This window comes from Oncorhynchus gorbuscha, linkage group LG15 (assembly GCF_021184085.1).
Source record: "Oncorhynchus gorbuscha isolate QuinsamMale2020 ecotype Even-year linkage group LG15, OgorEven_v1.0, whole genome shotgun sequence".
NCBI classification, from domain to species: Eukaryota; Metazoa; Chordata; class Actinopteri; order Salmoniformes; family Salmonidae; genus Oncorhynchus; species Oncorhynchus gorbuscha.
The window spans coordinates 81,002,644-81,028,796 of record NC_060187.1 but is presented as its reverse complement, the minus strand read 5'-3'; the positions used below and the strand labels follow the sequence as shown (position 1 = coordinate 81,028,796).

At 48.2% G+C, this 26,153-nt stretch overlaps 1 protein-coding gene across 8 annotated transcripts; it reads right to left on the bottom strand.

Moving 5' to 3' along the window:
* Positions 1 to 1,246: 1,246 nt before the first annotated feature.
* Positions 1,247 to 26,121, bottom strand: LOC123998193 (aryl hydrocarbon receptor nuclear translocator). 8 transcript variants are annotated; one of them, XM_046303212.1, is made up of 20 exons: positions 25,820 to 26,121; positions 24,790 to 24,883; positions 24,330 to 24,374; positions 24,168 to 24,233; positions 23,350 to 23,563; positions 22,944 to 23,157; positions 21,838 to 21,940; positions 21,690 to 21,755; positions 19,974 to 20,059; positions 17,883 to 17,959; positions 17,661 to 17,795; positions 16,772 to 16,998; positions 15,362 to 15,484; positions 4,669 to 4,753; positions 4,275 to 4,468; positions 4,042 to 4,174; positions 3,835 to 3,957; positions 2,760 to 2,934; positions 2,314 to 2,450; positions 1,247 to 2,196 (listed from the first exon to the last, which is right to left on the bottom strand). In XM_046303212.1, exons 1-20 carry the CDS (start codon positions 25,854 to 25,856, stop codon positions 2,113 to 2,115), a joined length of 2,418 nt encoding a protein of 805 aa, XP_046159168.1. In that variant the 5' UTR covers positions 25,857 to 26,121; the 3' UTR covers positions 1,247 to 2,112. The 8 variants fall into 8 exon arrangements, with proteins under 8 accessions (XP_046159168.1, XP_046159170.1, XP_046159164.1 ...); XM_046303214.1 differs by having other exon boundaries at positions 4,084 to 4,174; XM_046303208.1 differs by having other exon boundaries at positions 3,835 to 4,174; positions 25,820 to 26,120.
* Between the last annotated feature and the right edge of the window lie 32 nt (positions 26,122 to 26,153).

The window sequence follows — 26,153 nt, the reverse complement described above, 5'->3', positions numbered from 1 at the left end:
CAAAAAAGAAAAGTGTATTAATTGCCAACCTCATGTGTTTGGAACATGATTAGAATGACTTGAATTTCAGGCCAAACATCATGGCCTGATTCTGTGTCATGTTAAATGAGGAATCTTGTCAATTCTAAACAGGACCTTTCTGTCCTGAACAAGATGCCCTGATCAATGTACATCAAAAACAACCTATCACGAAGTAGCAATGGCTACAAAACTGGAAGAGCCAATCAAAAGGCCAGAAAATAAAAACATCAGTCAATCAAATCATTACTATTTCCTGTGTATTTCCATATTCAAGAACAATAATCAATATAAAAACATGTAGGACAACAAAGAATGGCTTCAAAAAAATAACATCATTCCTGCTTGTAAATTATTGCTTTCCAATGTCTTCTTTTCATTTTCCTTTTCCTAGTGTAAGTAGAAGAGAAAGCACACTTGGGAGGGTGATTGAGGAAGAGCGTGAGAGGAGGAAGAGTGTGCTGGGTAACCCTGGGCAACAGAGGAAGGAATACAAACGAGTGAGAAAGGGACCCTGGGATTGCTGTGCATTCAGGTTGAGATCAATAAAGTTATACAAACACCTCCAGTAGACATATAACCGTATATAAACACTTGACTTATATACGGGGTATATGTAGGAATACATCAGGTTGTAGTTTCATATCCCCCTCTTCCTCTCACTAGTCATATCCCCCTCTTCCTCTCACTAGTCATATCCCCCTCTTCCCTTCACTAGTCATATCCCCCTCTTCCTCTCACTAGTCATATCCCCCTCTTCCTCTCACTAGTCATATCCCCCTCTTCCTCTCACTAGTCATATCCCCCTCTTCCTCTCACTAGTCATATCCCCCTCTTCCCTTCACTAGTCATATCCCCCTCTTCCCTTCACTAGTCATATCCCCCTCTTCCCTCACTAGTCATATCCCCCTCTTCCTCTCACTAGTCATATCCCCCTCTTCCTCTCACTAGTCATATCCCCCTCTTCCCCTCACTAGTCATAGACATCTCTCTCCTCTCACTAGTCATAGACATCTCTCTCCCTTCACTAGTCATAGACATCTCTCTCCCCTCACTAGTCATAGACATCTCTCTCCCCTCACTAGTCATAGACATCTCTCTCCCCTCACTAGTCATAGATATCTCTCTCCCCTCACTAGTCATAGACATCTCTCTCCCTTCACTAGTCATAGACATCTCTCCCCCTTCACTAGTCATAGACATCTCTCTCCCTTCACTAGTCATAGACATCTCTCTCCCTTCACTAGTCATAGACAGCTCTCTCCCTTCACTAGTCATAGACATCTCTCTCCCTTCACTAGTCATAGACATCTCTCTCCCCTCACTAGTCATAGACATCTCTCCCTCTTTTCCACCTGAAACCACCATAACCACATTGATAGGTGACATCGTCAATGTACACTGTGTACAAATATAAAAGTGTTCGTAGAAATCTGCCTGCGTGAGGACAGTGTCCTTTTGAACATGCTACGGGTTGCTAAGCTAACACAGCGAGGGGAGCAGATAGAGGATATTCACAGGCTTCAGATCAGAATATTCCCATATATATATATTCCCACATATTCCCCCAAAGCTGTAGATCACCTGGATTGCCTGAGACTTCAAGTGAATGATTGGACTGATCTATCCATATGATGTACAGACCAGTGGAGCAGCATAGATCTAAACACACAGCTGACTCGGTTAGTGAAAGGCCATGTTTGTGTGTTACTGGTGAAGCAGTGCCTGCCTCAGGGCTCAGGTGGGATTGTGTGTTACATCTCTACAACAAATCCACTGGCTGTGGATCTTGGGCAGTGCTAGCTACAGATGTCATTTTACATTTGCCCAACTATCGCTGAACCCTGATCTCTTCTCTCTCTCTCCCCCTTTCACGTGTTTATTGAACCTGCATTTGCATACCTATACTTGATTTCACTCTCTCTTCCCTGATTAACTCACTTTCTCCACCCTGGCAGTACAATCATCTGAGCGATAATTAGACATGCTCTCTTTGGATCACGAAAGGCCAAGAAAGAGAGCAAAGGTGCACCAAATGAGAGAGAAGGAGACATTTGAGAGACAGAGGAGGTAAGTGGAAGAGTGTATGTGGGGTCACTCGTTGAAAGAGGGGTAGATGGGAATCTCAAAGTCATCGTTGTTGAAGTTGGCCGGCTGGTCCAGCATGGCGAGAACATCCTAGAGAGAGAGAAAGATTTAACTTGAAAGCAACATGACAACACATAACAAAAGGTACAGATAGAGACATGGGGAAGAGAAGGACAGATTGATATAGGTGGAAGGAGAGAGACTTACAGGGAAGATGTCAGGCTGGTTGTTCTGTGTGTGGAGGTGCTGCTCTGCCCTGTTCTGAGCCTGCTGCTGGCCCTGCCACTGGGGCCACACTGCCTCCGCTGCCCTGGAGGAGAACTGCTGCCCCGACCCCAAGCCATCTATCATAGACAATGGGCGATTCAGTATCTAACTACACCAGCATAAACAAACACTGTACTGTAGTTCTCTCTCTCTCTCTCTCTCTCTCTCTCTCTCTCTCTCTCTCTCTCTCTCTCTCTCTCTCTCTCTCTCTCTCTCTCTCTCTCTCTCTCTCTCTCTCTCTCTCTCTCTCTCTCTCTCTCTCTCTCTCTCTCTCTCTCTCTCTCTCTCTCTCTCTCTCTCTCTCTCTCTCTCTCTCTCTCTCTCTCTCTCTCTCTCTCTCTCTCTCTCTCTCTCTCTCTCTCTCTCTCTCTCTCTCTCTCTCATACCGTATCCGTTGGTATTGAGGCTGGCGCGGGGGTTGATATTTGGGTAGTTAGCCCCCATGGTGGGGGTCGGAGCGGCAGTGGTGGGCATCGCCCCAAATGAGGAGGAAGAGCCCCCAACAAAACTCCCCATGGCAAACTGGGGAGACAGGGCCTTCCCTGCCTGGGGCACCACCTGCTGGGCGGGTGGTGAACAACACCATGTTATTATTCACACTTTATAAACGTACAAGGTTTCTGTTATATATTTACTGTTGAAACTGTCTGGGTGTGATACTCAAAACACAGATTACACAGGAATAAAAGATGAGGTCCTATACAACGCTAAGATACAGAGATGCAAGAACCTCAGAGCACTCATCCCCATCACGCCAGCTACAGAAAGAACCTCAGAGCACTCATCCCCATCACGCCAGCTACAGAAAGAACCTCAGAGCACTCATCCCCATCACGCCAGCTACAGAAAGAACCTCAGAGCACTCATCCCCATCACGCCAGCTACAGAAAGAACCTTAGAGCACTCATCCCCATCACGCCAGCTACAGAAAGAACCTCAGAGCACTCATCCCCATCACGCCAGCTACAGAAAGAACCTCAGAGCACTCATCCCCATCATGCCAGCTACAGAAAGAACCTCAGAGCACTCATCCCCATCATGCCAGCTACAGAAAGAACCTCAGAGCACTCATCCCCATCACGCCAGCTACAGAAAGAACCTCAGAGCACTCATCCCCATCATGCCAGCTACAGAAAGAACCTCAGAGCACTCATCCCCATCATGCCAGCTACAGATGTAGGATTTACATTTCATAACCCTGTTCAAGGAAAACTGTCCTGCAATGCAGCCAATTTTAAACTTGTATTGTATTTGAGGTTTAAAAAAAGCTTCTGACATTTGTAATTTCCACAATAAAATTATAATCCACAAAATAATTCATATTTCCTGTTATACATTTAGAGGGGGTGGTAGAAAAGTCTTAAATTAAGATTCTACATCTGTAGCACTTTGGGCAACAACAGAGGATCTAAACTTCAGGCTGAGTGGACAGCTTCTACCTGCAGCTGCCAGCTGTCTCACCTGGTTGTTGAAGGGGGGTCTAGCCCCTGCTGCTGGCCCCGGCCAGCTCACCACTGCCCCTCCCTGTAGGGGGCTGCTGTTGGAGGGGGGTGCCCCGTTCTGACGGGACATCTGAGCCAGCACCTGGCCTGCGGAGTGGGAAGGCTGCACCATCTGAGCCAGCACCTGGCCTGCGGAGTGGGATGGCTGCGCCATCTGAGCCATCCCCTGGCCTGCGGAGTGGGATGGCTGCACCATCTGAGCCAGCACCTGGCCTGCGGAGTGGGATGGCTGCACCATCTGAGCCAGCACCTGGCCTGCGGAGTGGGATGGCTGCACCATCTGAGCCATCCCTACTGACCTGGAATTAGTTCATAACAACATGAAATGACAATCTCTGATTCAGTATACATGGCCCTTAGATCAGTTTAAAACAGTACAACAGAGGCTAGTGGTCATACCTGCTGTATGTTTCGTTGGAGCGGTTGGCAGTGGTGTAGTTGTTGTCCTGAGGGTAGATGGGTACTCCGGGGGCAGAGGTGGAGGGCAGGAACTTGGCCTGGTCTGGGTTGGGGTACATGGAGGGGTGCATCTCTGCCTTGTCCCTGGTCTTACTGTGGTCAGTTCCAGCTGCGGTCACGGCCTGGACAGGCATCTGACATGGACAACGGTCAACAAGCGGTCAATACTCACTAAAGGCTTGGAGGTAGGTCCAACAATACAACTTTATTGTCCATGTTACAGCGAACAATAGAACGATCACACATACAGTGTAGTGCAGCACCACTGGATGAGGGGCTTGTTGTGGGGTTGAGGCCCCAGTTAGGTCTGTGTTTTAGTCAGTGCTAGTCTTACCTGTGGAAGTGTAACCTGCCCTGCCTCGTACAGACCATCTCTCCCTCCTCCCCCCAACTCTGCTTGCTGCTGCTGCTGCAACTGTCTGGAAAGGGGGGGAAAGGGAGAGAGACAAAAGAGAGGGAGAAAAGAGGGGGTGGTAGAGGGAGTGGTAGAGAGTGGTAGAGGGAGTGGTAGAGAGTGGTAGAGGGAGTGGTAGAGAGTGGTAGAGGGAGAAAAGAGGGAGTGATAGAGAGTGGTAGAGGGAGAAAAGAGGGAGTGATAGAGAGTGGTAGAGGGAGAAAAGAGGGAGTGGTAGAGGGAGGAAAGTGGAGAGGGAGAGGGATAGAGAGTGGTAGAGGGAGAAAATAGGGAGTGGTAGAGAGTGGTAGAGGGAGAAAAGAGGGAGTGGTAGAGGGAGGAAAAGAGAGGGAGTGATAGAGAGTGGTAGAGGGAGAAAATAGGGAGTGGTAGAGAGTGGTAGAGGGAGAAAAGAGGGAGTGGTAGAGGGAGAAAAGAGGGAGTGATAGAGAGTGGTAGAGGGAGAAAAGAGGGAGTGGTAGAGAGTGGTAGAGGGAGAAAAGAGGGAGTGGTAGAGAGTGGTAGAGGGAGAAAAGAGGGAGTGGTAGAGAGTGGTAGAGGGAGAAAAGAGGGAGTGATAGAGAGTGGTAGAGGGAGAAAAGAGGGAGTGATAGAGAGTGGTAGAGGGAGAAAAGAGGGAGTGGTAGAGAGTGGTAGAGGGAGAAAAGAGGGAGTGGTAGAGAGTGGTAGAGGGAGAAAAGAGGGAGTGGTAGAGAGTGGTAGAGGGAGAAAAGACGGGGTGGTAGAGGGAGGAAAAGAGAGGGAGTGATAGAGAGTGGTAGAGGGAGAAAATAGGGAGTGGTAGAGAGTGGTAGAGGGAAAAAAGAGGGAGTGATAGAGAGTGGTAGAGGGAGAAAAGAGGGAGTGATAGAGAGTGGTAGAGGGAGAAAAGAGGGAGTGATAGAGAGTGGTAGAGGGAGAAAAGAGGGAGTGATAGAGAGTGGTAGAGGGAGAAAAGAGGGAGTGATAGAGAGTGGTAGAGGGAGAAAAAGGGAGTGATAGAGAGTGGTAGAGGGAGAAAAGAGGGAGTGGTAGAGGGAGGAAAAGAGAGGGAGTGATAGAGAGTGGTAGAGGGAGAAAATAGGGAGTGGTAGAGAGTGGTAGAGGGAGAAAAGAGGGAGTGGTAGAGGGAGAAAAGAGGGAGTGATAGAGAGTGGTAGAGGGAGAAAAGAGGGAGTGAGAGGGAGAGAGTGGTAGAGAGGGAGAAAAGAGGGAGTGGTAGAGGGAGAAAAGAGGGAGTGGTAGAGGGAGGAAAAGAGAGGGAGTGATAGAGAGTGGTAGAGGGAGAAAATAGGGAGTGGTAGAGAGTGGTAGAGGGAGAAAAGAAAAGGGAGTGGTAGAGGGAGAAAAGAGGGAGTGGTAGAGAGTGGTAGAGGGAGAAAAGAGGGAGTGGTAGAGAGTGGTAGAGGGAGAAAAGAGGGAGTGATAGAGAGTGGTAGAGGGAGAAAAGAGGGAGTGATAGAGAGTGGTAGAGGGAGAAAAGAGGGAGTGGTAGAGAGTGGTAGAGGGAGAAAAGAGGGAGTGGTAGAGAGTGGTAGAGGGAGAAAAGAGGGAGTGATAGAGAGTGGTAGAGGGAGAAAAGAGGGAGTGATAGAGAGTGGTAGAGGGAGAAAAGAGGGAGTGGTAGAGGGAGAAAAGAGGGAGTGGTAGAGGGAGAAAAGAGGGAGTGATAGAGAGTGGTAGAGGGAGAAAATAGGGAGTGGTAGAGAGTGGTAGAGGGAGAAAAGAGGGAGTGATAGAGAGTGGTAGAGGGAGAAAAGAGGGAGTGGGAGTGGTAGAGGGAGAAAAGAGGGAGTGGTAGAGAGTGGTAGAGGGAGAAAAGAGGGAGTGGTAGAGAGTGGTAGAGGGAGAAAAGAGGGAGTGATAGAGAGTGGTAGAGGGAGAAAAGAGGGAGTGGTAGAGAGTGGTAGAGGGAGAAAAGAGGGAGTGGTAGAGAGTGGTAGAGGGAGAAAAGAGGGAGTGATAGAGAGTGGTAGAGGGAGAAAAGAGGGAGTGGTAGAGAGTGGTAGAGGGAGAAAAGAGGGAGTGGTAGGGAGTGGTAGAGGGAGAAAAGAGGGAGTGGTAGAGAGTGGTAGAGGGAGAAAAGAGGGGGGTGGTAGAGGGAGGAAAAGAGAGGGAGTGATAGAGAGTGGTAGAGGGAGAAAATAGGGAGTGGTAGAGAGTGGTAGAGGGAGAAAAGAGGGAGTGATAGAGAGTGGTAGAGGGAGAAAAGAGGGAGTGATAGAGAGTGGTAGAGGGAGAGGGAGAAAAGAGGGAGGGAAAAGAGAGTGGTAGAGGGAGAAAAGACGGGGTGGTAGAGGGAGGAAAAGAGAGGGAGTGATAGAGAGTGGTAGAGAGTGGTAGAGGGAGAAAAGAGGGAGTGGTAGAGAGTGGTAGAGGGAGAAAAGAGGGAGTGATAGAGAGTGGTAGAGGGAGAAAAGAGGGAGTGAGAGAGTGGTAGAGGGAGAAAAGAGGGAGTGATAGAGAGTGGTAGAGGGAGAAAAGAGGGAGTGATAGAGAGTGGTAGAGGGAGAAAAGAGGGAGTGATAGAGAGTGGTAGAGGGAGAAAAGAGGGAGTGATAGAGAGTGGTAGAGGGAGAAAAGAGGGAGTGATAGAGAGTGGTAGAGGAAGAAAAGAGGGAGTGGTAGAGGGAGGAAAAGAGAGGGAGTGATAGAGAGTGGTAGAGGGAGAAAATAGGGAGTGGTAGAGAGTGGTAGAGGGAGAAAAGGGAGTAGAGGGAGTGGTAGAGGGAGAAAAGAGGGAGTGATAGAGAGTGGTAGAGGGAGAAAAGAGGGAGTGGTAGAGGGAGAAAAGAGGGAGTGGTAGAGGGAGGAAAAGAGAGGGAGTGATAGAGAGTGGTAGAGGGAGAAAATAGGGAGTGGTAGAGAGTGGTAGAGGGAGAAAAGAGGGAGTGGTAGAGGGAGAAAAGAGGGAGTGATAGAGAGTGGTAGAGGGAGAAAAGAGGGAGTGGTAGAGAGTGGTAGAGGGAGAAAAGAGGGAGTGATAGAGAGTGGTAGAGGGAGAAAAGAGGGAGTGATAGAGAGTGGTAGAGGGAGAAAAGAGGGAGTGGTAGAGAGTGGTAGAGGGAGAAAAGAGGGAGTGGTAGAGAGTGGTAGAGGGAGAAAAGAGGGAGTGATAGAGAGTGGTAGAGGGAGAAAAGAGGGAGTGATAGAGAGTGGTAGAGGGAGAAAAGAGGGAGTCGTAGAGGGAGTGATAGAGAGTGGTAGAGGGAGAAAAGAGGGAGTGATAGAGAGTGGTAGAGGGAGAAAATAGGGAGTGGTAGAGAGTGGTAGAGGGAGAAAAGAGGGAGTGATAGAGAGTGGTAGAGGGATAAAAGAGGGAGTGGTAGAGGGAGAAAAGAGGGAGTGGTAGAGAGTGGTAGAGGGAGAAAAGAGGGAGTGATAGAGAGTGGTAGAGGGAGAAAAGAGGGAGTGGTAGAGAGTGGTAGAGGGAGAAAAGAGGGAGTGGTAGAGAGTGGTAGAGGGAGAAAAGAGGGAGTGATAGAGAGTGGTAGAGGGAGAAAAGAGGGAGTGGTAGAGAGTGGTAGAGGGAGAAAAGAGGGAGTGGTAGGGAGTGGTAGAGGGAGAAAAGAGGGAGTGGTAGAGAGTGGTAGAGGGAGAAAAGACGGGGTGGTAGAGGGAGGAAAAGAGAGGGAGTGATAGAGAGTGGTAGAGGGAGAAAATAGGGAGTGGTAGAGAGTGGTAGAGGGAGAAAAGAGGGAGTGATAGAGAGTGGTAGAGGGAGAAAAGAGGGAGTGATAGAGAGTGGTAGAGGGAGAAAAGAGGGAGTGGTAGAGAGTGGTAGAGGGAGAAAAGACGGGGTGGTAGAGGGAGGAAAAGAGAGGGAGTGATAGAGAGTGGTAGAGAGTGGTAGAGGGAGAAAAGAGGGAGTGGTAGAGAGTGGTAGAGGGAGAAAAGAGGGAGTGGTAGAGAGTGGTGGAGGGAGAAAAGAGGGAGTGGTAGAGAGTGGTAGAGAGTGGTAGAGGGAGAAAAGAGGGAGTGATAGAGAGTGGTAGAGGGAGAAAAAGGGAGGGGAGTGGTAGAGGGAGAAAAGAGGGAGTGGTAGAGAGTGGTAGAGGGAGAAAAGAGGGAGTGGTAGAGAGTGGTAGAGGGAGAAAAGAGGGAGTGGTAGAGAGTGGTAGAGGGAGAAAAGAGGGAGTGGTAGAGAGTGGTAGAGGGAGAAAAGAGGGAGTGGTAGAGAGTGGTAGAGGGAGAAAAGAGGGAGTGGTAGAGAGTGGTAGAGGGAGAAAAGAGGGAGTGATAGAGAGTGGTAGAGGGAGAAAAGAGGGAGTGGTAGAGGGAGAAAAGAGGGAGTGGTAGAGAGTGGTAGAGGGAGAAAAGAGGGAGTGGTAGAGAGTGGTAGAGGGAGAAAAGAGGGAGTGATAGAGAGTGTTAGAGGGAGAAAAGAGGGAGTGGTAGAGAGTGGTAGAGGGAGAAAAGAGGGAGTGGTAGAGAGTGGTAGAGGGAGAAAAGAGGGAGTGATAGAGAGTGGTAGAGGGAGAAAAGAGGGAGTGGTAGAGAGTGGTAGAGGGAGAAAAGAGGGAGTGGTAGGGAGTGGTAGAGGGAGAAAAGAGGGAGTGGTAGAGAGTGGTAGAGGGAGAAAAGACAGGGTGGTAGAGGGAGGAAAAGAGAGGGAGTGATAGAGAGTGGTAGAGGGAGAAAATAGGGAGTGGTAGAGAGTGGTAGAGGGAGAAAAGAGGGAGTGATAGAGAGTGGTAGAGGGAGAAAAGAGGGAGTGATAGAGAGTGGTAGAGGGAGAAAATAGGGAGTGGTAGAGAGTGGTAGAGGGAGAAAAGAGGGAGTGATAGAGAGTGGTAGAGGGAGAAAAGAGGGAGTGATAGAGAGTGGTAGAGGAAGAAAAGAGGGAGTGATAGAGAGTGGTAGAGGGAGAAAAGAGGGAGTGATAGAGAGTGGTAGAGGGAGAAAAGAGGGAGTGGTAGAGAGTGGTGGAGGGAGAAAAGAGGGAGTGGTAGAGAGTGGTAGAGAGTGGTAGAGGGAGAAAAGAGGGAGTGATAGAGAGTGGTAGAGGGAGAAAAGAGGGAGTGGTAGAGAGTGGTAGAGGGAGAAAGGAGGGAGTGATAGAGAGTGGTAGAGGGAGAAAAGAGGGAGTGGTAGAGAGTGGTAGAGGGAGAAAAGAGGGAGTGATAGAGAGTGGTAGAGGGAGAAAAGAGGGAGTGGTAGAGAGTGGTAGAGGGAGAAAAGAGGGAGTGGTAGAGAGTGGTAGAGGGAGAAAAGAGGGAGTGGTAGAGAGTGGTAGAGGGAGAAAAGAGGGAGTGGTAGAGAGTGGTAGAGGGAGAAAAGAGGGAGTGGTTGAGAGTGGTAGAGGGAGAAAAGAGGGAGTGGTAGAGGGAGAAAAGAGGGAGTGGTAGAGGGAGAAAAGAGGGAGTGGTAGAGGGAGAAAATAGGGAGTGGTAGAGAGTGGTAGAGGGAGAAAAGAGGGGGTGGTAGAGAGTGGTAGAGGGAGAAAAGAGGGAGTGATAGAGAGTGGTAGAGGGAGAAAAGAGGGAGTGGTAGAGAGTGGTAGAGGGAGAAAAGAGGGAGTGGTAGAGAGTGGTAGAAGGAGAAAAGAGGGAGTGGTAGAGGGAGAAAAGAGGGAGTGGTAGAGGGAGAAAAGAGGGAGTGGTAGAGGGAGAAAAGAGGGAGTGGTAGAGAGAGGTAGAGGGAGAAAAGAGGGAGTGGTAGAGAGTGGTAGAGGGAGAAAAGAGGGAGTGGTAGAGAGTGGTAGAGGGAGAAAAGAGGGAGTGGTAGAGAGTGGTAGAGGGAGAAAAGAGGGAGTGGTAGAGAGTGGTAGAGGGAGAAAAGAGAGGGAGTGATAGAGAGTGGTAGAGAGTGGTAGAGGGGGAAAATAGGGAGTGGTAGAGAGTGGTAGAGGGAGAAAAGAGGGAGTGATAGAGAGTGGTAGAGGGAGAAAAGAGGGAGTGGTAGAGAGTGGTAGAGGGAGAAAAGAGAGGGAGTGATAGAGAGTGGTAGAGAGTGGTAGAGGGAGAAAATAGGGAGTGGTAGAGAGTGGTAGAGGGAGAAAAGAGGGAGTGGTAGAGAGTGGTAGAGGGAGAAAAGAGGGAGTGGTAGAGAGTGGTAGAGGGAGAAAAGAGGGAGTGGTAGAGAGTGGTAGAGGGAGAAAAGAGGGAGTGGTAGAGAGTGGTAGAGGGAGAAAAGAGGGAGTGGTAGAGGGAGAAAAGAGGGAGTGGTAGAGGGAGAAAAGAGGGAGTGGTAGAGGGAGAAAAGAGAGTGGAGAGTGGTAGAGGGAGAAAAGAGGGAGTGGTAGAGAGTGGTAGAGGGAGAAAAGAGGGAGTGGTAGAGAGTGGTAGAGGGAGAAAAGAGGGAGTGGTAGAGAGTGGTAGAGGGAGAAAAGAGGGAGTGGTAGAGAGTGGTAGAGGGAGAAAAGAGAGGGAGTGATAGAGAGTGGTAGAGAGTGGTAGAGGGAGAAAATAGGGAGTGATAGAGAGTGGTAGAGGGAGAAAAGAGGGAGTGGTAGAGAGTGGTAGAGGGAGAAAAGACGGGTGGTAGAGGGAGGAAAAGAGAGGGAGTGATAGAGAGTGGTAGAGAGTGGTAGAGGGAGAAAAGAGGGAGTGGTAGAGAGTGGTAGAGGGAGAAAAGAGGGAGTGGTAGAGAGTGGTAGAGGGAGAAAAGAGGGAGTGGTAGAGAGTGGTAGAGGGAGAAAAGAGGGAGTGGTAGAGAGTGGTAGAGGGAGAAAAGAGGGAGTGGTAGAGTGGTAGAGGGAGGTAGAGGGAGAAAAGAGTGGTAGAGGGAGAGAGTGGTAGAGGGAGAAAAGAGGGAGTGGTAGAGGGAGAAAAGAGTGGTAGAGAGTGGTAGAGGGAGAAAAGAGGGAGTGGTAGAGAGTGGTAGAGGGAGAAAAGAGGGAGTGGTAGAGAGTGGTAGAGGGAGAAAAGAGGGAGTGGTAGAGAGTGGTAGAGGGAGAAAAGAGGGAGTGGTAGAGAGTGGTAGAGGGAGAAAAGAGGGAGTGGTAGAGAGTGGTAGAGGGAGAAAAGAGGGAGTGATAGAGAGTGGTAGAGAGTGGTAGAGGGAGAAAAGAGGGAGTGGTAGAGAGTGGTAGAGGGAGAAAATAGGGAGTGGTAGAGAGTGGTAGAGGGAGAAAAAGAGGGAGTGGTAGAGAGTGGTAGAGGGAGAAAAGAGGGAGTGGTAGAGAGTGGTAGAGGGAGAAAAGAGGGAGTGGTAGAGGGAGAAAAGAGGGAGTGGTAGAGGGAGAAAAGAGGGAGTGGTAGAGGGAGAAAAGAGGGAGTGGTAGAGAGAGGTAGAGGGAGAAAAGAGGGAGTGGTAGAGAGTGGTAGAGGGAGAAAAGAGGGAGTGGTAGAGAGTGGTAGAGGGAGAAAATAGGGAGTGGTAGAGAGTGGTAGAGGGAGAAAAGAGGGAGTGGTAGAGAGTGGTAGAGGGAGAAAAGAGGGAGTGGTAGTGGTAGAGAGGTAGAGGGAGAAAAGAGGGAGTGGTAGAGAGTGGTAGAGGGAGAAAAGAGGGAGTGGTAGAGAGTGGTAGAGGGAGAAAAGAGGGAGTGGTAGAGAGTGGTAGAGGGAGAAAAGAGGGAGTGGTAGAGAGTGGTAGAGGGAGAAAAGACGGGGTGGTAGAGAGTGGTAGAGGGAGAAAAGAGGGAGTGGTAGAGAGTGGTAGAGGGAGAAAAGAGGGAGTGGTAGAGAGTGGTAGAGGGAGAAAAGAGGGAGTTTGTAGAGGGAGAAAAGAGGGAGTGGTAGAGGGAGAAAAGAGGGAGTGGTAGAGAGAGGTAGAGGGAGAAAAGAGGGAGTGGTAGAGAGTGGTAGAGGGAGAAAATAGGGAGTGGTAGAGAGTGGTAGAGAGTGGTAGAGGGAGAAAAGAGGGAGTGGTAGAGAGTGGTAGAGGGAGAAAAGAGGGAGTGATAGAGAGTGGTAGAGGGAGAAAAGAGGGAGTGATAGAGAGTGGTAGAGGGAGAAAAGAGGGAGTGATAGAGAGTGGTAGAGGGAGAAAAGAGGGAGTGGTAGAGGGAGGAAAAGAGAGGGAGTGATAGAGAGTGGTAGAGGGAGAAAATAGGGAGTGGTAGAGAGTGGTAGAGGGAGAAAAGAGGGAGTGGTAGAGGGAGAAAAGAGGGAGTGGTAGAGAGTGGTAGAGGGAGAAAAGAGGGAGTGATAGAGAGTGGTAGAGGGAGAAAAGAGGGAGTGATAGAGAGTGGTAGAGGGAGAAAAGAGGGAGTGATAGAGAGTGGTAGAGGGAGAAAAGAAGGGGTGGTAGAGAGTGGTAGAGGGAGAAAAGAGGGAGTGATAGAGAGTGGTAGAGGGAGAAAAGAGGGAGTGATAGAGAGTGGTAGAGGGAGAAAAGAGGGAGTGATAGAGAGTGGTAGAGGGAGAAAAGAGGGAGTGATAGAGAGTGGTAGAGGGAGAAAAGAGGGAGTGATAGAGAGTGGTAAGAGGGAGAAAAGAGGGAGTGATAGAGAGTGGTAGAGGGAGAAAAGAGGGAGTGATAGAGAGTGGTAGAGGGAGAAAAGAGGGAGTGATAGAGAGTGGTAGAGGGAGAAAAGAGGGAGTGATAGAGAGTGGTAGAGGGAGAAAAGAGGGAGTGATAGAGAGTGGTAGAGGGAGAAAAGAGGGAGTGGTAGAGGGAGGGAAAAAGAGGGAGTGATAGAGAGTGGTAGAGGGAGAAAATAGGGAGTGGTAGAGAGTGGTAGAGGGAGAAGAAAAGAGGGAGTGGTAGAGGGAGAAAAGAGGGAGTGGTAGAGAGTGGTAGAGGGAGAAAAGAGGGAGTGATAGAGAGTGGTAGAGGGAGAAAAGAGGGAGTGATAGAGAGTGGTAGAGGGAGAAAAGAGGGAGTGATAGAGAGTGGTAGAGGGAGAAAAGAAGGGGTGGTAGAGAGTGGTAGAGGGAGGAAAAGAGAGGGAGTGATAGAGAGTGGTAGAGGGAGAAAAGAGGGAGTGATAGAGAGTGGTAGAGGGAGAAAAGAGGGAGTGGTAGAGAGTGGTAGAGGGAGAAAAGAGGGAGTGATAGAGAGTGGTAGAGGGAGAAAAGAGGGAGTGATAGAGAGTGGTAGAGGGAGAAAAGAGGGAGTGATAGAGAGTGGTAGAGGGAGAAAAGAGGGAGTGATAGAGAGTGGTAGAGGGAGAAAAGAGGGAGTGATAGAGAGTGGTAGAGGGAGAAAAGAGGGAGTGATAGAGAGTGGTAGAGGGAGAAAAGAGGGAGTGGTAGAGAGTGGTAGAGGGAGAAAAGAGGGAGTGATAGAGAGTGGTAGAGGGAGAAAAGAGGGAGTGATAGAGAGTGGTAGAGGGAGAAAAGAGGGAGTGATAGAGAGTGGTAGAGGGAGAAAAGAGGGAGTGGTAGACAGTGGTAGAGGGAGAAAAGAGGGAGTGATAGAGAGTGGTAGAGGGAGAAAAGAGGGGTGGTAGAGAGTGGTAGAGGGAGAAAAGAGGGAGTGGTAGAGAGTGGTAGAGGGAGAAAAGAGGGAGTGGTAGAGAGTGGTAGAGGGAGAAAAGAGGGAGTGGTAGAGAGTGGTAGAGGGAGAAAAGAGGGAGTGATAGAGAGTGGTAGAGGGAGAAAAGAGGGAGTGGTAGAGAGTGGTAGAGGGAGAAAAGAGGGAGTGGTAGAGAGTGGTAGAGGGAGAAAAGAGGGAGTGGTAGAGAGTGGTAGAGGGAGAAAAGAGGGAGTGGTAGAGGGAGAAAAGAGGGAGTGGTAGAGAGTGGTAGAGGGAGAAAAGAGGGAGTGGTAGAGAGTGGTAGAGGGAGAAAAGAGGGAGTGATAGAGAGTGGTAGAGGGAGAAAAGAGGGAGTGGTAGAGAGTGGTAGAGGGAGAAAAGAGGGAGTGGTAGAGAGTGGTAGAGGGAGAAAAGAAGGGGTGGTAGAGAGTGGTAGAGGGAGAAAAGAAGGGGTGGTAGAGAGTGGTAGAGGGAGAAAAGAAGGGGTGGTAGAGAGAGAAAAAAAGAGTTAGCAGTGACAACAGAAAATATCATTTGTGTCAAGGCCCTCCACCGCTGCTTGGGAAACCAAAACACCTGCCGACCAACAGCACTTGCCCCACCACCAGTCACTATGGTAACCAAGAAGGAAAGAGGAGAGGGGGTTCATTACCAACACCGTGGTCATGATAGATATCTTACTGCTGTTGAGGAGGGAGAGGGGGTTCATTACCAACACCGTGGTCATGATAGATATCTTACTGCTGTTGAGGAGGGAGAGGGGGTTCATTACCAACACCGTGGTCATGATGGATATCTTACTGCTGTTGAGGAGGGAGAGGGGTTCATTACCAACACCGTGGTCATGATAGATATCTTACTGCTGTTGAGGAGGGAGAGGGGGTTCATTACCAACACCGTGGTCATGATGGATATCTTACTGCTGTTGAGGAGGGAGAGGGGGTTCATTACCAACACCGTGGTCATGATAGATATCTTACTGCTGTTGAGGAGGGAGAGGGGGTTCATTACCAACACCGTGGTCATGATGGATATCTTACTGCTGTTGAGGAGGGAGAGGGAGACGGGGAATCACCCAAAAACAGAAAGGCCCGGTCAAGACAAGTAACAATCCACAGCCCTTACCAAGGGGTGAACTCTGAACCAGACCAGAGAGAACAAGAGAATAAAGGGAACAAGAGAGAAATAGAGTTGTAGTCTCCAGTAAAGCAGCAGCAGCAGCAGCAGCCCCAGCTGACCCATGCCAGGGGGGGGGTTAAGTGGGTCTCACCTGGCAGCCACCTGCCCTGGGCTGTGGGGCACAGGGGGGAAGTTAGGACTGCTCTCCCCCAGCGAGGGGGGCAAAGACACCCCTGAGGACGAGAGGGGGGTGAGGGTGTCCTGAGTCGAGGTTCTACTGGCCCACAACAAAAACAAGGGGTGAGGAGGAAAGGAAGGGAGAGAAAGAAATGGAGGGGAGGTGAACATACTGACAAACACACATCCTGGAGGAGATGACATCACATTTCCTAAGGTGGCTCAACAGATTGGTTAGACAGAGTGGAGATGTTCAGCTGTTGAGGTGGAATAGAGTTGTGGTGTCGATGTGTTGTAGGCGTCTCACACTCAGGTGACTTGCGTTGGTGCAGATAATATGTGTGTGTGTGTGTGTGTTGGTACTTCAAGTTTGAGTTGGTGCAGATAATACGTGTGTGTGTGTGTGTGTGTGTGTGTGTTAGTACTTCAAGTTTGAATTGGTGCAGATAATACGTGTGTGTGTGTGTGTGTGTGTGTGTGTTGGTACTTCAAGTTTGAGTTGGTGCAGATGTGTGTGTACGTGTGTGTGTACGTGTGTGTGTGTGTGTACCTACTTGGTGTTGGTGCTGGTGTGTGTGTACCTACTTGGCGTTGGTGCAGGTGTGTGTGTACGTACTTGGCGTTGGTGCAGGTGTGCGTGTACCTACTTGGCGTTGGTGCAGGTGTGTGTGTACCTACTTGGCGTTGGTGCAGGTGTGTGTGTACCTACTTGGCGTTGGTGCAGATAATACGTGTGTGCGGGTTGGTACTTCAAGTTTGAGTTGGTGCAGATGTGTGTGTACGTGTGTGTGTGTGTGTACCTACTTGGTGTTGGTGCTGGTGTGTGTGTACCTACTTGGCGTTGGTGCAGATGATGTGTGTGTGTGTGTATACAGCACCTACTTGACGTTGGTGCAGATGATGTGTGTCTGTGTGTGTATACAGCACCTACTTGGCGTTGGTGCAGATGATGTGTGTCTGTGTGTGTATACAGCACCTACTTGGCGTTGGTGCAGATGATGTGTGTCTGTGTGTGTACACAGCACCTACTTGGCGTTGGCGTTGGTGCAGATGATGTGTGTCTGTGTGTGTATACAGCACCTACTTGGCGTTGGTACAGATGATGTGTGTCTGTGTGTGTATACAGCACCTACTTGGCGTTGGTGCAGATGATGTGTGTCTGTGTGTGTATACAGCACCTAACTGACGTTGGCGTTGGTGCAGATGATGTGTGTCTGTGTGTGTATACAGCACCTACTTGGCGTTGGTGCAGATGATGTGTGTCTGTGTGTGTATACAGCACCTACTTGGCGTTGGTGCAGATGATGTGTGTCTGTGTGTGTATACAGCACCTACTTGGCGTTGGTGCAGATGATGTGTGTCTGTGTGTGTATACAGCACCTACTTGACGTTGGCGTTGGTACAGATGATGTACTCTATCTCCTCAGAGAAGGGGTTCTGGAAGGTGAAGGAGCTGGTCCTGATCCAGAGCCAGTCTCTGGTCTTGGACAGGAAGCGGAACATGACGGACAGCACCTGACCCTTCAGCTTGACCACCTGCTGGAAGCTGTCTCTCAGCAGCTCCTGGTCCTCAGGGTGGGCCAGCTCCAAGATGTTCTTACCCAGCAGTTCCTGGGGAACACACACACACACACAACACAGAAAAAGTTAGATCAAGCTTACAGCTGTCACAGAGTTTAAACACATACTGTATCCTGATACACAGTTTAAACACATACTGTATCCTGATACACAGTTTAAACACATTCTGTATCCTGATACACAGTTTAAACACATACTGTATCCTGATACACAGTTTAAACACATACTGTATCCTGATACACAGTTTAAACACATACTGTATCCTGATACACAGTTTAAACACATTCTGTATCCTGATACACAGTTTAAACACATACTGTATCCTGATACACAGTTTAAACACATACTGTATCCTGATACACAGTTTAAACACATTCTGTATCCTGATACACAGTTTAAACACATTCTGTATCCTGATACACAGTTTAAACACATACTGTATCCTGATACACAGTTTAAACACATACTGTATCCTGATACACAGTTTAAACACATACTGTATCCTGATACACAGTTTAAACACATACTGTATCCTGATACACAGTTTAAACACATTCTGTATCCTGATACACAGTTTAAACACATACTGTATCCTGATACACAGTTTAAACACATACTGTATCCTGATACACTGTGAAATGCGATGCTGGGTGTTTGTCCTACTTTAGCCCCAGGCTGTGAGTGAGGCCTACCTGAGGCTGGTAGCCCACTGTGGCCATGCAGCGGTGGTCTACGAATGTAAAGAGGCCCTGGCAGTTGTGACGAGAGATGAACTCCACCGGAACGCTGATGCTGTTTATGTCTGTGTCGCTCGGGCAAGAGGTCACCTAGACAACAAGGGGGGAACAAGCGTCTGCAAGATGGTGGTTCCATGAGCCTATCCAAACATTGGACATTAAATTGTCCCATCTTACCTGAAGTCTACCGATGGCGACTAGACAGTAGCGACTCCCCTGAATATTGTCTGCTTCCTCATCTGTTAGATTCACCCCTGAAATGCGAGCAGGCAAACATGACTCAGTATGCAGCAGTAGTGTATACATTGGATATATGCCGGTACAAAGTGGAGTCGCACTTCAACGGCTCAGACACCAGACGTATGTAGCAGGGTCTACAGGAAATCACGGACTACAAAAAGACAACAAGCCTCGTCACAGACACCAACATCTTGCTTCCAGACAAACTAAACACCTTCTTTGCCCGCTATGAAGATAATACAGTGTTACCGTCGCGGCCGACGTGAGTAAAACTCTTGGAAGGCTGCTGGCCCAGATGGCATCCCCAGCCGCGTCCTCAGAGCATGCAGACAGGCTGGTGTGTTTACGGACATATTCAATCACTCCCTATCTCAGTCTGATGTCCCCGCTTCAAGAGGGACACCATTGTTCCTGTACCCAAGAAGGCAAAGATAACTGAACTAAATGACTATCTCCCCGTAGCACTCACTTTTGTCATCATGAGGTGCTTTGAGAGACTAGTCAAGAATCATATCACCTCCACCTTACCTGACACCCTAAACCCACTTCAGTTTGCTTACCGCCCCAACAGGTCCACAGACGATGCCATCGGCATCACACTGCACGCTGCCCTATCCCATCTGGACAAGAGGAATACTTATGTAAGAATGCTGTTCATTGACTACAGCTCAGCATTCAACACCATAGTACCCTCCAAGCTGACAATTAAGCTTGAGTCCATGGGTCTCAAACCCGCCCTGTGCAACTGGGTCCTGGACATTCTGACGGGCCGCACCCAGGTGGTGAAGGTAGGAATGTAACGATCTTCGTCTTCATCGGATCATGAGTAGGAAGGATCGGACCAAAACGCAGCGTGGTAAGTGTCTATGATTATTTATTATACCAGAACACGAAAATATAAAAATAAAAGTGAATGTAAGAAATGAAAACCGAAACAGTCCTGAAAGGTCAAAACAGGAAATAACTACCCACAAACACTAGGTGGGAAAAGGCTACCTAAGTATGGTTCTCAATCAGAGATAACGATAGACAGCTGCCTCTGATTGGGAACCATACCCGGCCAAACGCATAGAAAAGAAAACATAGAAAAACAACATAGAATGCCCACCCCAACCAAACCAATATAGAGGCATAAAAAGGATCTCTGAGGTCAGGACATGACAATACACCCCCCCCCCCCCCACAAAGGTGCGGACTCCGGCCGCAAAACCTAAACCCATAGGGGAGGGTCTGGGTGGGCATCTATCCGCGGTTGCGGCTCTGGTGCGGGACGTAGACCCCACTCCACCTTAGTCTTGGCCGACTTAGGTGGCGCCTCTGGAGCGACGACCCTCGCCGTCGACCCCGGACTGGGGACCCTTGCAGCGGGCCCCGAATAGGAGGGCGACTCTGGCGGCGCCGGACTGCACAACGCACCACCGGGGGCAAACTACCTGCCCTCCATGACACCTACAGCACCCGATGTCACAGGAAGGCCAAAAAGATCATCAAGAACAATAGCCACCCGAGCCACTGCCTGTTCACCCCGCTATCATCCAGAAGGCGAGGTCAGTACAGGTGCATCAAAGCTGGGACAGAGAGACTGAAAAACAGCTTCTGTCTCAAGGCTATCAGACTGCTAAACAGCAATCACTAACTCAGAGAGGCTGCTGCCTACATTGAGACCCAATCACTGGACGATTTAATAAATTGATCACTACTCACTTTAAACAATGCCACTTTAAATAATGTCACTTGAATAATGCTTACATATCTTACATTACTCATATCATATGTATATACTGTATTTTATACCATCTATTGCACCTTGCCTATGCCGCACAGGCATCGCTCATCCATATAATTATATGTATATATTTTCATTCACCCCTTTAGATTTGTGTGTATTAGGTAGTTGTTGGGGAATTGTCGGAACTAGAAGCACAAGCATTTCGCTACACTCGCATTAACATCTGCTAACCATGTGTATGTGACCAATAACATTTGATTTGATATAAGAGCTATGCCATAGGTTAGTTAGTTAGTTACCTGTGGGGGGCCAGGACTTGATGTATCCAGTGCAGTGGACCACCACATACTGAGGCTCTCCATCCTTGGGTGGGCCCAGACCATTCCTACAGGGGAGAACACTACCAGTCAAGGCATAGTTCACTGAAACATGACATTTACAAAAGTATTCAGACCCTTTACTCAGTTGTTGAAGCACCTTTGGCAGCAATTAGAGCCCAGAGTCTTCTTGGGTATGACGCTACAAGCTTGGCACACCTGTATTTGGGGAGTTTCTCCCATTCTTCTCTGAAGATCCTCTCAAACCCAGTCAGGTTGGATGGGGAGCGTCGCTGACCAGCTCCTCTCGTGTTTCTCCATGTTTGATCGGGTTCAAGTCCGGGCTCTGGCTGGGCCACTCAAGGACATTCAGAAACTTGTCCAGAAAGCCACTCCTGCGTTGTCTTGGCTGTGTGCTTAAGAGTCATCGTCCTGTTGGAAGGTGAACCTTCGCCGCAGTCTGAGCTCCCAGGAGCAGGTTTTCATCAAGGATCTCTCTGTACTTTGTGCTGTTCATCTTTGCCTTGATCCTGACTAGTCTCGCAGTCTCTGCCGTTGAAAAACATCCCCACAGTATGCTGCCACCACCATGCTTCACCGTAGGGATGGTGCCGGGTTTCCTCCTGACGTGACGCTTGGCATTCAGGCCAAAGTGTTCAATCTTGGTTTCATCAGACCAGACAACCTTATTTCTCAAGGTCTGAGAGTCATATAAATGCCTTTTGGCAAACTCCAAGCAGGCTGTCATGAGCCTTATACTGAGGAGTGGCTTCAGTCTGGCCACTCTACCATAAATAACTGATTAGTGGAGTGCTGCAGAGTTGGTTGTCCTTCTGGAAGATTCTCCCATCTCCACAGATGAACTCTGGAGCTCTATCAGAGTGACCGTCGGGTTCTTGGGCACCATCCTGGCAAAGGCCCTTCTCCCCAGATTGTTCAGTTTGTCTGGGCAGCCAGCTCTAGGAAGAGTTTTGGTGGTTCCAAACTTCTTCCATTTAAGAATGATGGAGGCCACTGTGCCCTTGTGGAACTTCAATGCTGCAGAAATATTTTGGAAACTTTCCCCAGATCTGTCTCTAGTACCTCGACACAATCCTGTCTCTGAGCTCTATAGACAATTCCTTCAACAACGTGGCTTGAATTTTGCTCTGACATGCACTGTCAACTGTGGGACCTTTTATAGACAGGTGTGTGCCTTTCCAAATAATAATAATAATAATATATGCCATTTAGCAGAACATGAGCTCAATTTATCCAAAGTCGACTTATGTAAATTACAGTCATGTGTGCATACATTCTATGTATGGGTGGATGAGGAAAAATGTGTATTTAACGTTTTAAAACTACCAAATCATGTCCAATCAACTGAATTTACCACAGATGGACTCCAATCAAGTTGTAGAAACATCTCAAGGATGATCAATGGAAACAGGATGAACATGAGCTCAATTTCGAGTCTCATAGCAGAGGGTCTGAATACTTATGTAAATAAGGTATTTCTGTTTTTTATCTTTAATAAATGTGCAAAAATGTATAAAAACCTGTTTTCGATTTGTCATTATGGTATTGTGTGTAGATTGATGAGGAAAAATGTGTATTTAATACGTTTTAAAACATAACAAAATGTGGAAAAAGTCAAGGGGTCTGAATACTTTCCGAATGCACTTTTTACAGTAAAATACACAAGAATGATCTCACCTGTTCCTGCTCCGCAGGAAATTCAATCTGTTCATAGACATGGGCTCCACTGGACACGAACCACATCTACAAACACACACATTTCAGAATACACACGCCCAACACAGGTGCATACAGCCATATACACATGCAAGCTCATCACACACACCTCATCCTACATATGAAGGATCGTCTGGCTCCCATACACATCCTGACGGAGGACTGCTGTCCCTCCTTCTTAACTGTTCCTGTCTTCAGGTCTAACATCCTCCCTGAGAAAGAGAGAGAAGGGTCGTTACCTACAGTCATTAGTGTTGTGTGTGTCTCCTACCTGTATTATAACTCTCTGCAGTACAGAGCTGCTCCTGTAGTTCATCTGTACCAACTGTATTATAACTCTGCAGTACAGAGCTGCTCCTGTAGTTCATCTGTACCACCTGTATTATAACTCTCTGCAGAACAGAGCTGCTCCTGTAGTTCATCTGTATTATAACTCTCTGCAGTACAGAGCTGCTCCTGTAGTTCATCTGTACCAACTGTATTATAACTCTCTGCAGAACAGAGCTGCTCCTGTAGTTCATCTGTATTATAACTCTCTGCAGTACAGAGCTGCTCCTGTAGTTCATCTGTATTATAACTCTCTGCAGAACAGAGCTGCTCATGTAGTTCATCTGTACCACCTGTATTATAACTCTCTGCAGTACAGAGCTGCTCCTGTAGTTCATCTGTACCACCTGTATTATAACTCTCTGCAGAACAGAGCTGCTCCTGTAGTTCATCTGTACCACCTGTATTATAACTCTCTGCAGTACAGAGCTGCTCCTGTAGTTCATCTGTACCACCTGTATTGTTACTCTCTGCAGAACAGAGCTGCTCCTGTAGTTCATCTGTATTATAACTCTCTGCAGAACAGAGCTGCTCATGTAGTTCATCTGTACCACCTGTATTATAACTCTCTGCAGTACAGAGCTGCTCCTGTAGTTCATCTGTACCACCTGTATTATAACTCTCTGCAGAACAGAGCTGCTCCTGTAGTTCATCTGTACCACCTGTATTATAACTCTCTGCAGAACAGAGCTGCTCCTGTAGTTCATCTGTACCACTTGTATTATAACTCTCTGCAGTACAGAGCTGCTCCTGTAGTTCATCTGTACCACCTGTATTATGACTCTCTGCAGTACAGAGCTGCTCCTGTAGTTCATCTGTACCACCTGTATTATAACTCTCTGCAGTACAGAGCTGCTCCTGTAGTTCATCTGTACCACCTGTGTGTACCTGTATTGTTACTCTCTGCAGTAGAGAGCTGCTCTCGTAGTTTGTCTCCGTCGTCCGGGTGGAGCTGGTCGTAGAGTGAGGAGCCTAGCCAGTCGGACTGTGATTGGTTAAGAACAGGGGTCAGGGAGTCTGACACGTAGACGACCCGCCCACTCTCACACGACACCACAAACAGGAAGCCATCAGCAGCTTCCAGGATCAGGTGCTTCAGCTCCTACAAAGAGAGGGATGGGGAGAGAGAGAGGAAAGGAGAGGTAGAGGAGAGAGAGAACGATGGAGGGAGAGATGACATGGAAGATACACTCAGTTATTATTGTGCAACAAACACACATGATAACATTTCCTCCTTTTCATCTCTCAGCCCCCTCTCCTCCCTTTCCTTCCTCCCTCCCTCTCTTTCTCTAACCTGGTCGGTGAGGAAGGATGGTTTGTATGTCCCGTCTGCTGCAGTGTTGCCGCTCCCTCTCAGAGACTTCATGTGGGACACGGCCATGCGCAGGATGGTCAGCTTATCTGGTTTCCGTGCCAACGCGCTGCAGGTGGGAACCATGTCCGACAGCTCTGTGATGTAAGCAGTCATCTTGTTCCTCCGCCGCCGCTCTATCTCACTGTGGTTCTCCCTGGAGCGAGGGAATGAGGGAGGAGAGGAAGAGAGGAGAGTAGGAGGAGGGACAGGGATGGTGTAGAGATGGGAAGAAATAGGAGGGGCAGAGAGTAAGAGGTAGAGGAGGGATGGGGTGAGGTGGAGAGAAAGAGGGAGGGATATAAATGGGAAGAGGTGGGCAGGTAGGTGGACAACATGGAGTAGAGTTTAGTGTTGGCGTAACCAAATGATATTTTCAGATTAGGATGAGATAGATGGAACAAGCATGGATTGATAAATATAACAAGGAGTGAATGATCCATCAATACGACAGATAAATGTAGAGATCGAGATAGAGAGAACCTGGTCTTTCAAAGCGAGACGGAGTGATAGAGGAGAGGAAGTGCTGAAAGAAAAAGACTTCAGAGATCCTGAGAGGGAGAAGCAGAGGGGGAAGGAGGGAGAGAAAGGGGTTGTGCTCAGAAGAAAGGGATTGATAGGAGTGAACAGGTGTCCCTGAGCTCAGGGGTTAGTAGTAGTGACAAGAATCACAGCGGTGTGATAGGGAATCTGGTGTCTCGGGATGTGTGCATGCAGAATATCTGTATTATACACACGCACAAACAACCTCCTTATTCTACCTGGCAAATCGCTCTTTGTCTCCTCCTCCTCCATCGTCATCACACCTGGTCAAAGACAGAGAAGATCTGTCATCAAAACAACCAGCACAATACAGTCAGATCAGATAGAGAGGGAGAGAGATGAGAGAGCAAGAAAGAGCGAGAGACAGGTGTCAGTCCTACCTGAAGAGCTTGCTTCCATCATCATCATCATCATCAAAGTCTGGCCTGTGAGGAAGTAGACAGAATCCATGTTTGTAAAGAATGGATCAACAACTTATCGGTGCGATTCTGATTCTGCACCTATGGACAACTTCTACCCTGTGCTGTCATAGCTATGGACCATCTGTTAAAGTTACTTCTACCCTGTGCTGTCATAGCTATGGACCATCTGTTAAAGTTACTTCTACCCTGTGCTGTCATAGCTATGGACCATCTGTTAAAATTACTTCTACCCTGTGCTGTCATAGCTATGGACCATCTGTTAAAGTTACTTCTACCCTGTGCTGTCATAGCTATGGACCATCTGTTAAAGTTACTTCTACCCTGTGCTGTCATAGCTATGGACCATCTGTTAAAGTTATGTGACATAGTGATTGACTGATTCATTGGCTGATTCATTGGCATTGTATACTATACTCACGCAGCTCGTCTCTTATTGGACCCTTTTGGCACAACAGCACTGCTGCTTGCCTGGGCCCCACCGGCTCCCAAACCCAGAGAGTCATCTGGTATGTCTGCCACACACACAGACAGACAGAGATAAATTACTCAAGGTAACGTTACACGTTGCTCCAAGTGTATCCACTTCAGTAACACAACTGTTTGTTTATTTAATTTTTACATAAACATATCTGCCGGGACATATGTTGCTCCAGACAGCCATGTAGTAACACACCTGAGTCAACTAACGTTAATCAACCAATCGTAAGAATTGATTAGACGAATAAAATGAAAGTGTGTGAATGCTGGATTGAACCATGCAGCTCTCCAAGCCAGAGCATGTGACCACTGCAGTTGTGAGTATAGCGAGCTAGCTATTGCCTCTCTGGTAATGAAACTGGCTATGCGTTAACTTACCTAGCCACAAAGCTAGCTCGCTAACAAATACTGTAGCTACAACTAACTCGCTAGCTATGCTAAGCCAAGCAGAACAAGGTAACTGTTAGCTGGCCAAAAAGCTAATCGTTCGTTCAAAATAACACTTGTTTTGATGAAACATCGACACAAACTAGCTTGCTAGTTAATAGCTAACTTATCTGAGCATAACCTACGCAAGTCGGTCACCTAGCAAGCGAGCTAAAAATGATAACTAGCTAAGCTAACATGGCGAGTTGGCAACATTAACATCAGGTCATGCCAGCTAAATGTAAGACAAGCTATTTGCCAATGTTGGTAGCTAACTTGCTAACTTCGATTTCGCAAGAAAGACAGAAACGTCAATAGCTAGCTAGTTAAATTATTCAATTCAAAGTAAAATATTCAGTTAGCTTGCTTTCGCTGGCCAGTTAGTTTAGCCCCAGCTGAGCTATCTCGCTCCCTACTGCTGTCATCAGACGCAATCTGGAGAAAGTGACAGATTCGGTCAAAGGGCCACGGATCGCCAATTTTCCATCTGCATTATCACCTGTAACATTTGAACTTATTCCCACAAGTTTAAAACTTTACTGTACCTGGGTTAGAAGAGTCCATGTCCGGGTTGAATAACATAAACAAACCAAGTTACAGTAAACTGCGGAAATTTCCTCAGTCCACAATCCTCTCAGATTTACAGATTTTAACTATATCAGTAAATAAAGAGGCGACGTCATGACTCGTGTTTCTTCATCATCAGCTAGTGGGGGAAATTACAAAATAAGAACGAAAGTATCTATTTTCCTGTTTTCGCCGTTTAGAAACCTTCTAGATCCAAGATGGCGTTCACGGCTAACGGCAATAACTGCATAAGCGCCCAAGTCTGCTCTAGCTATGTAACACTTTTCTTCAATCATTAGCGGGATACAAGTG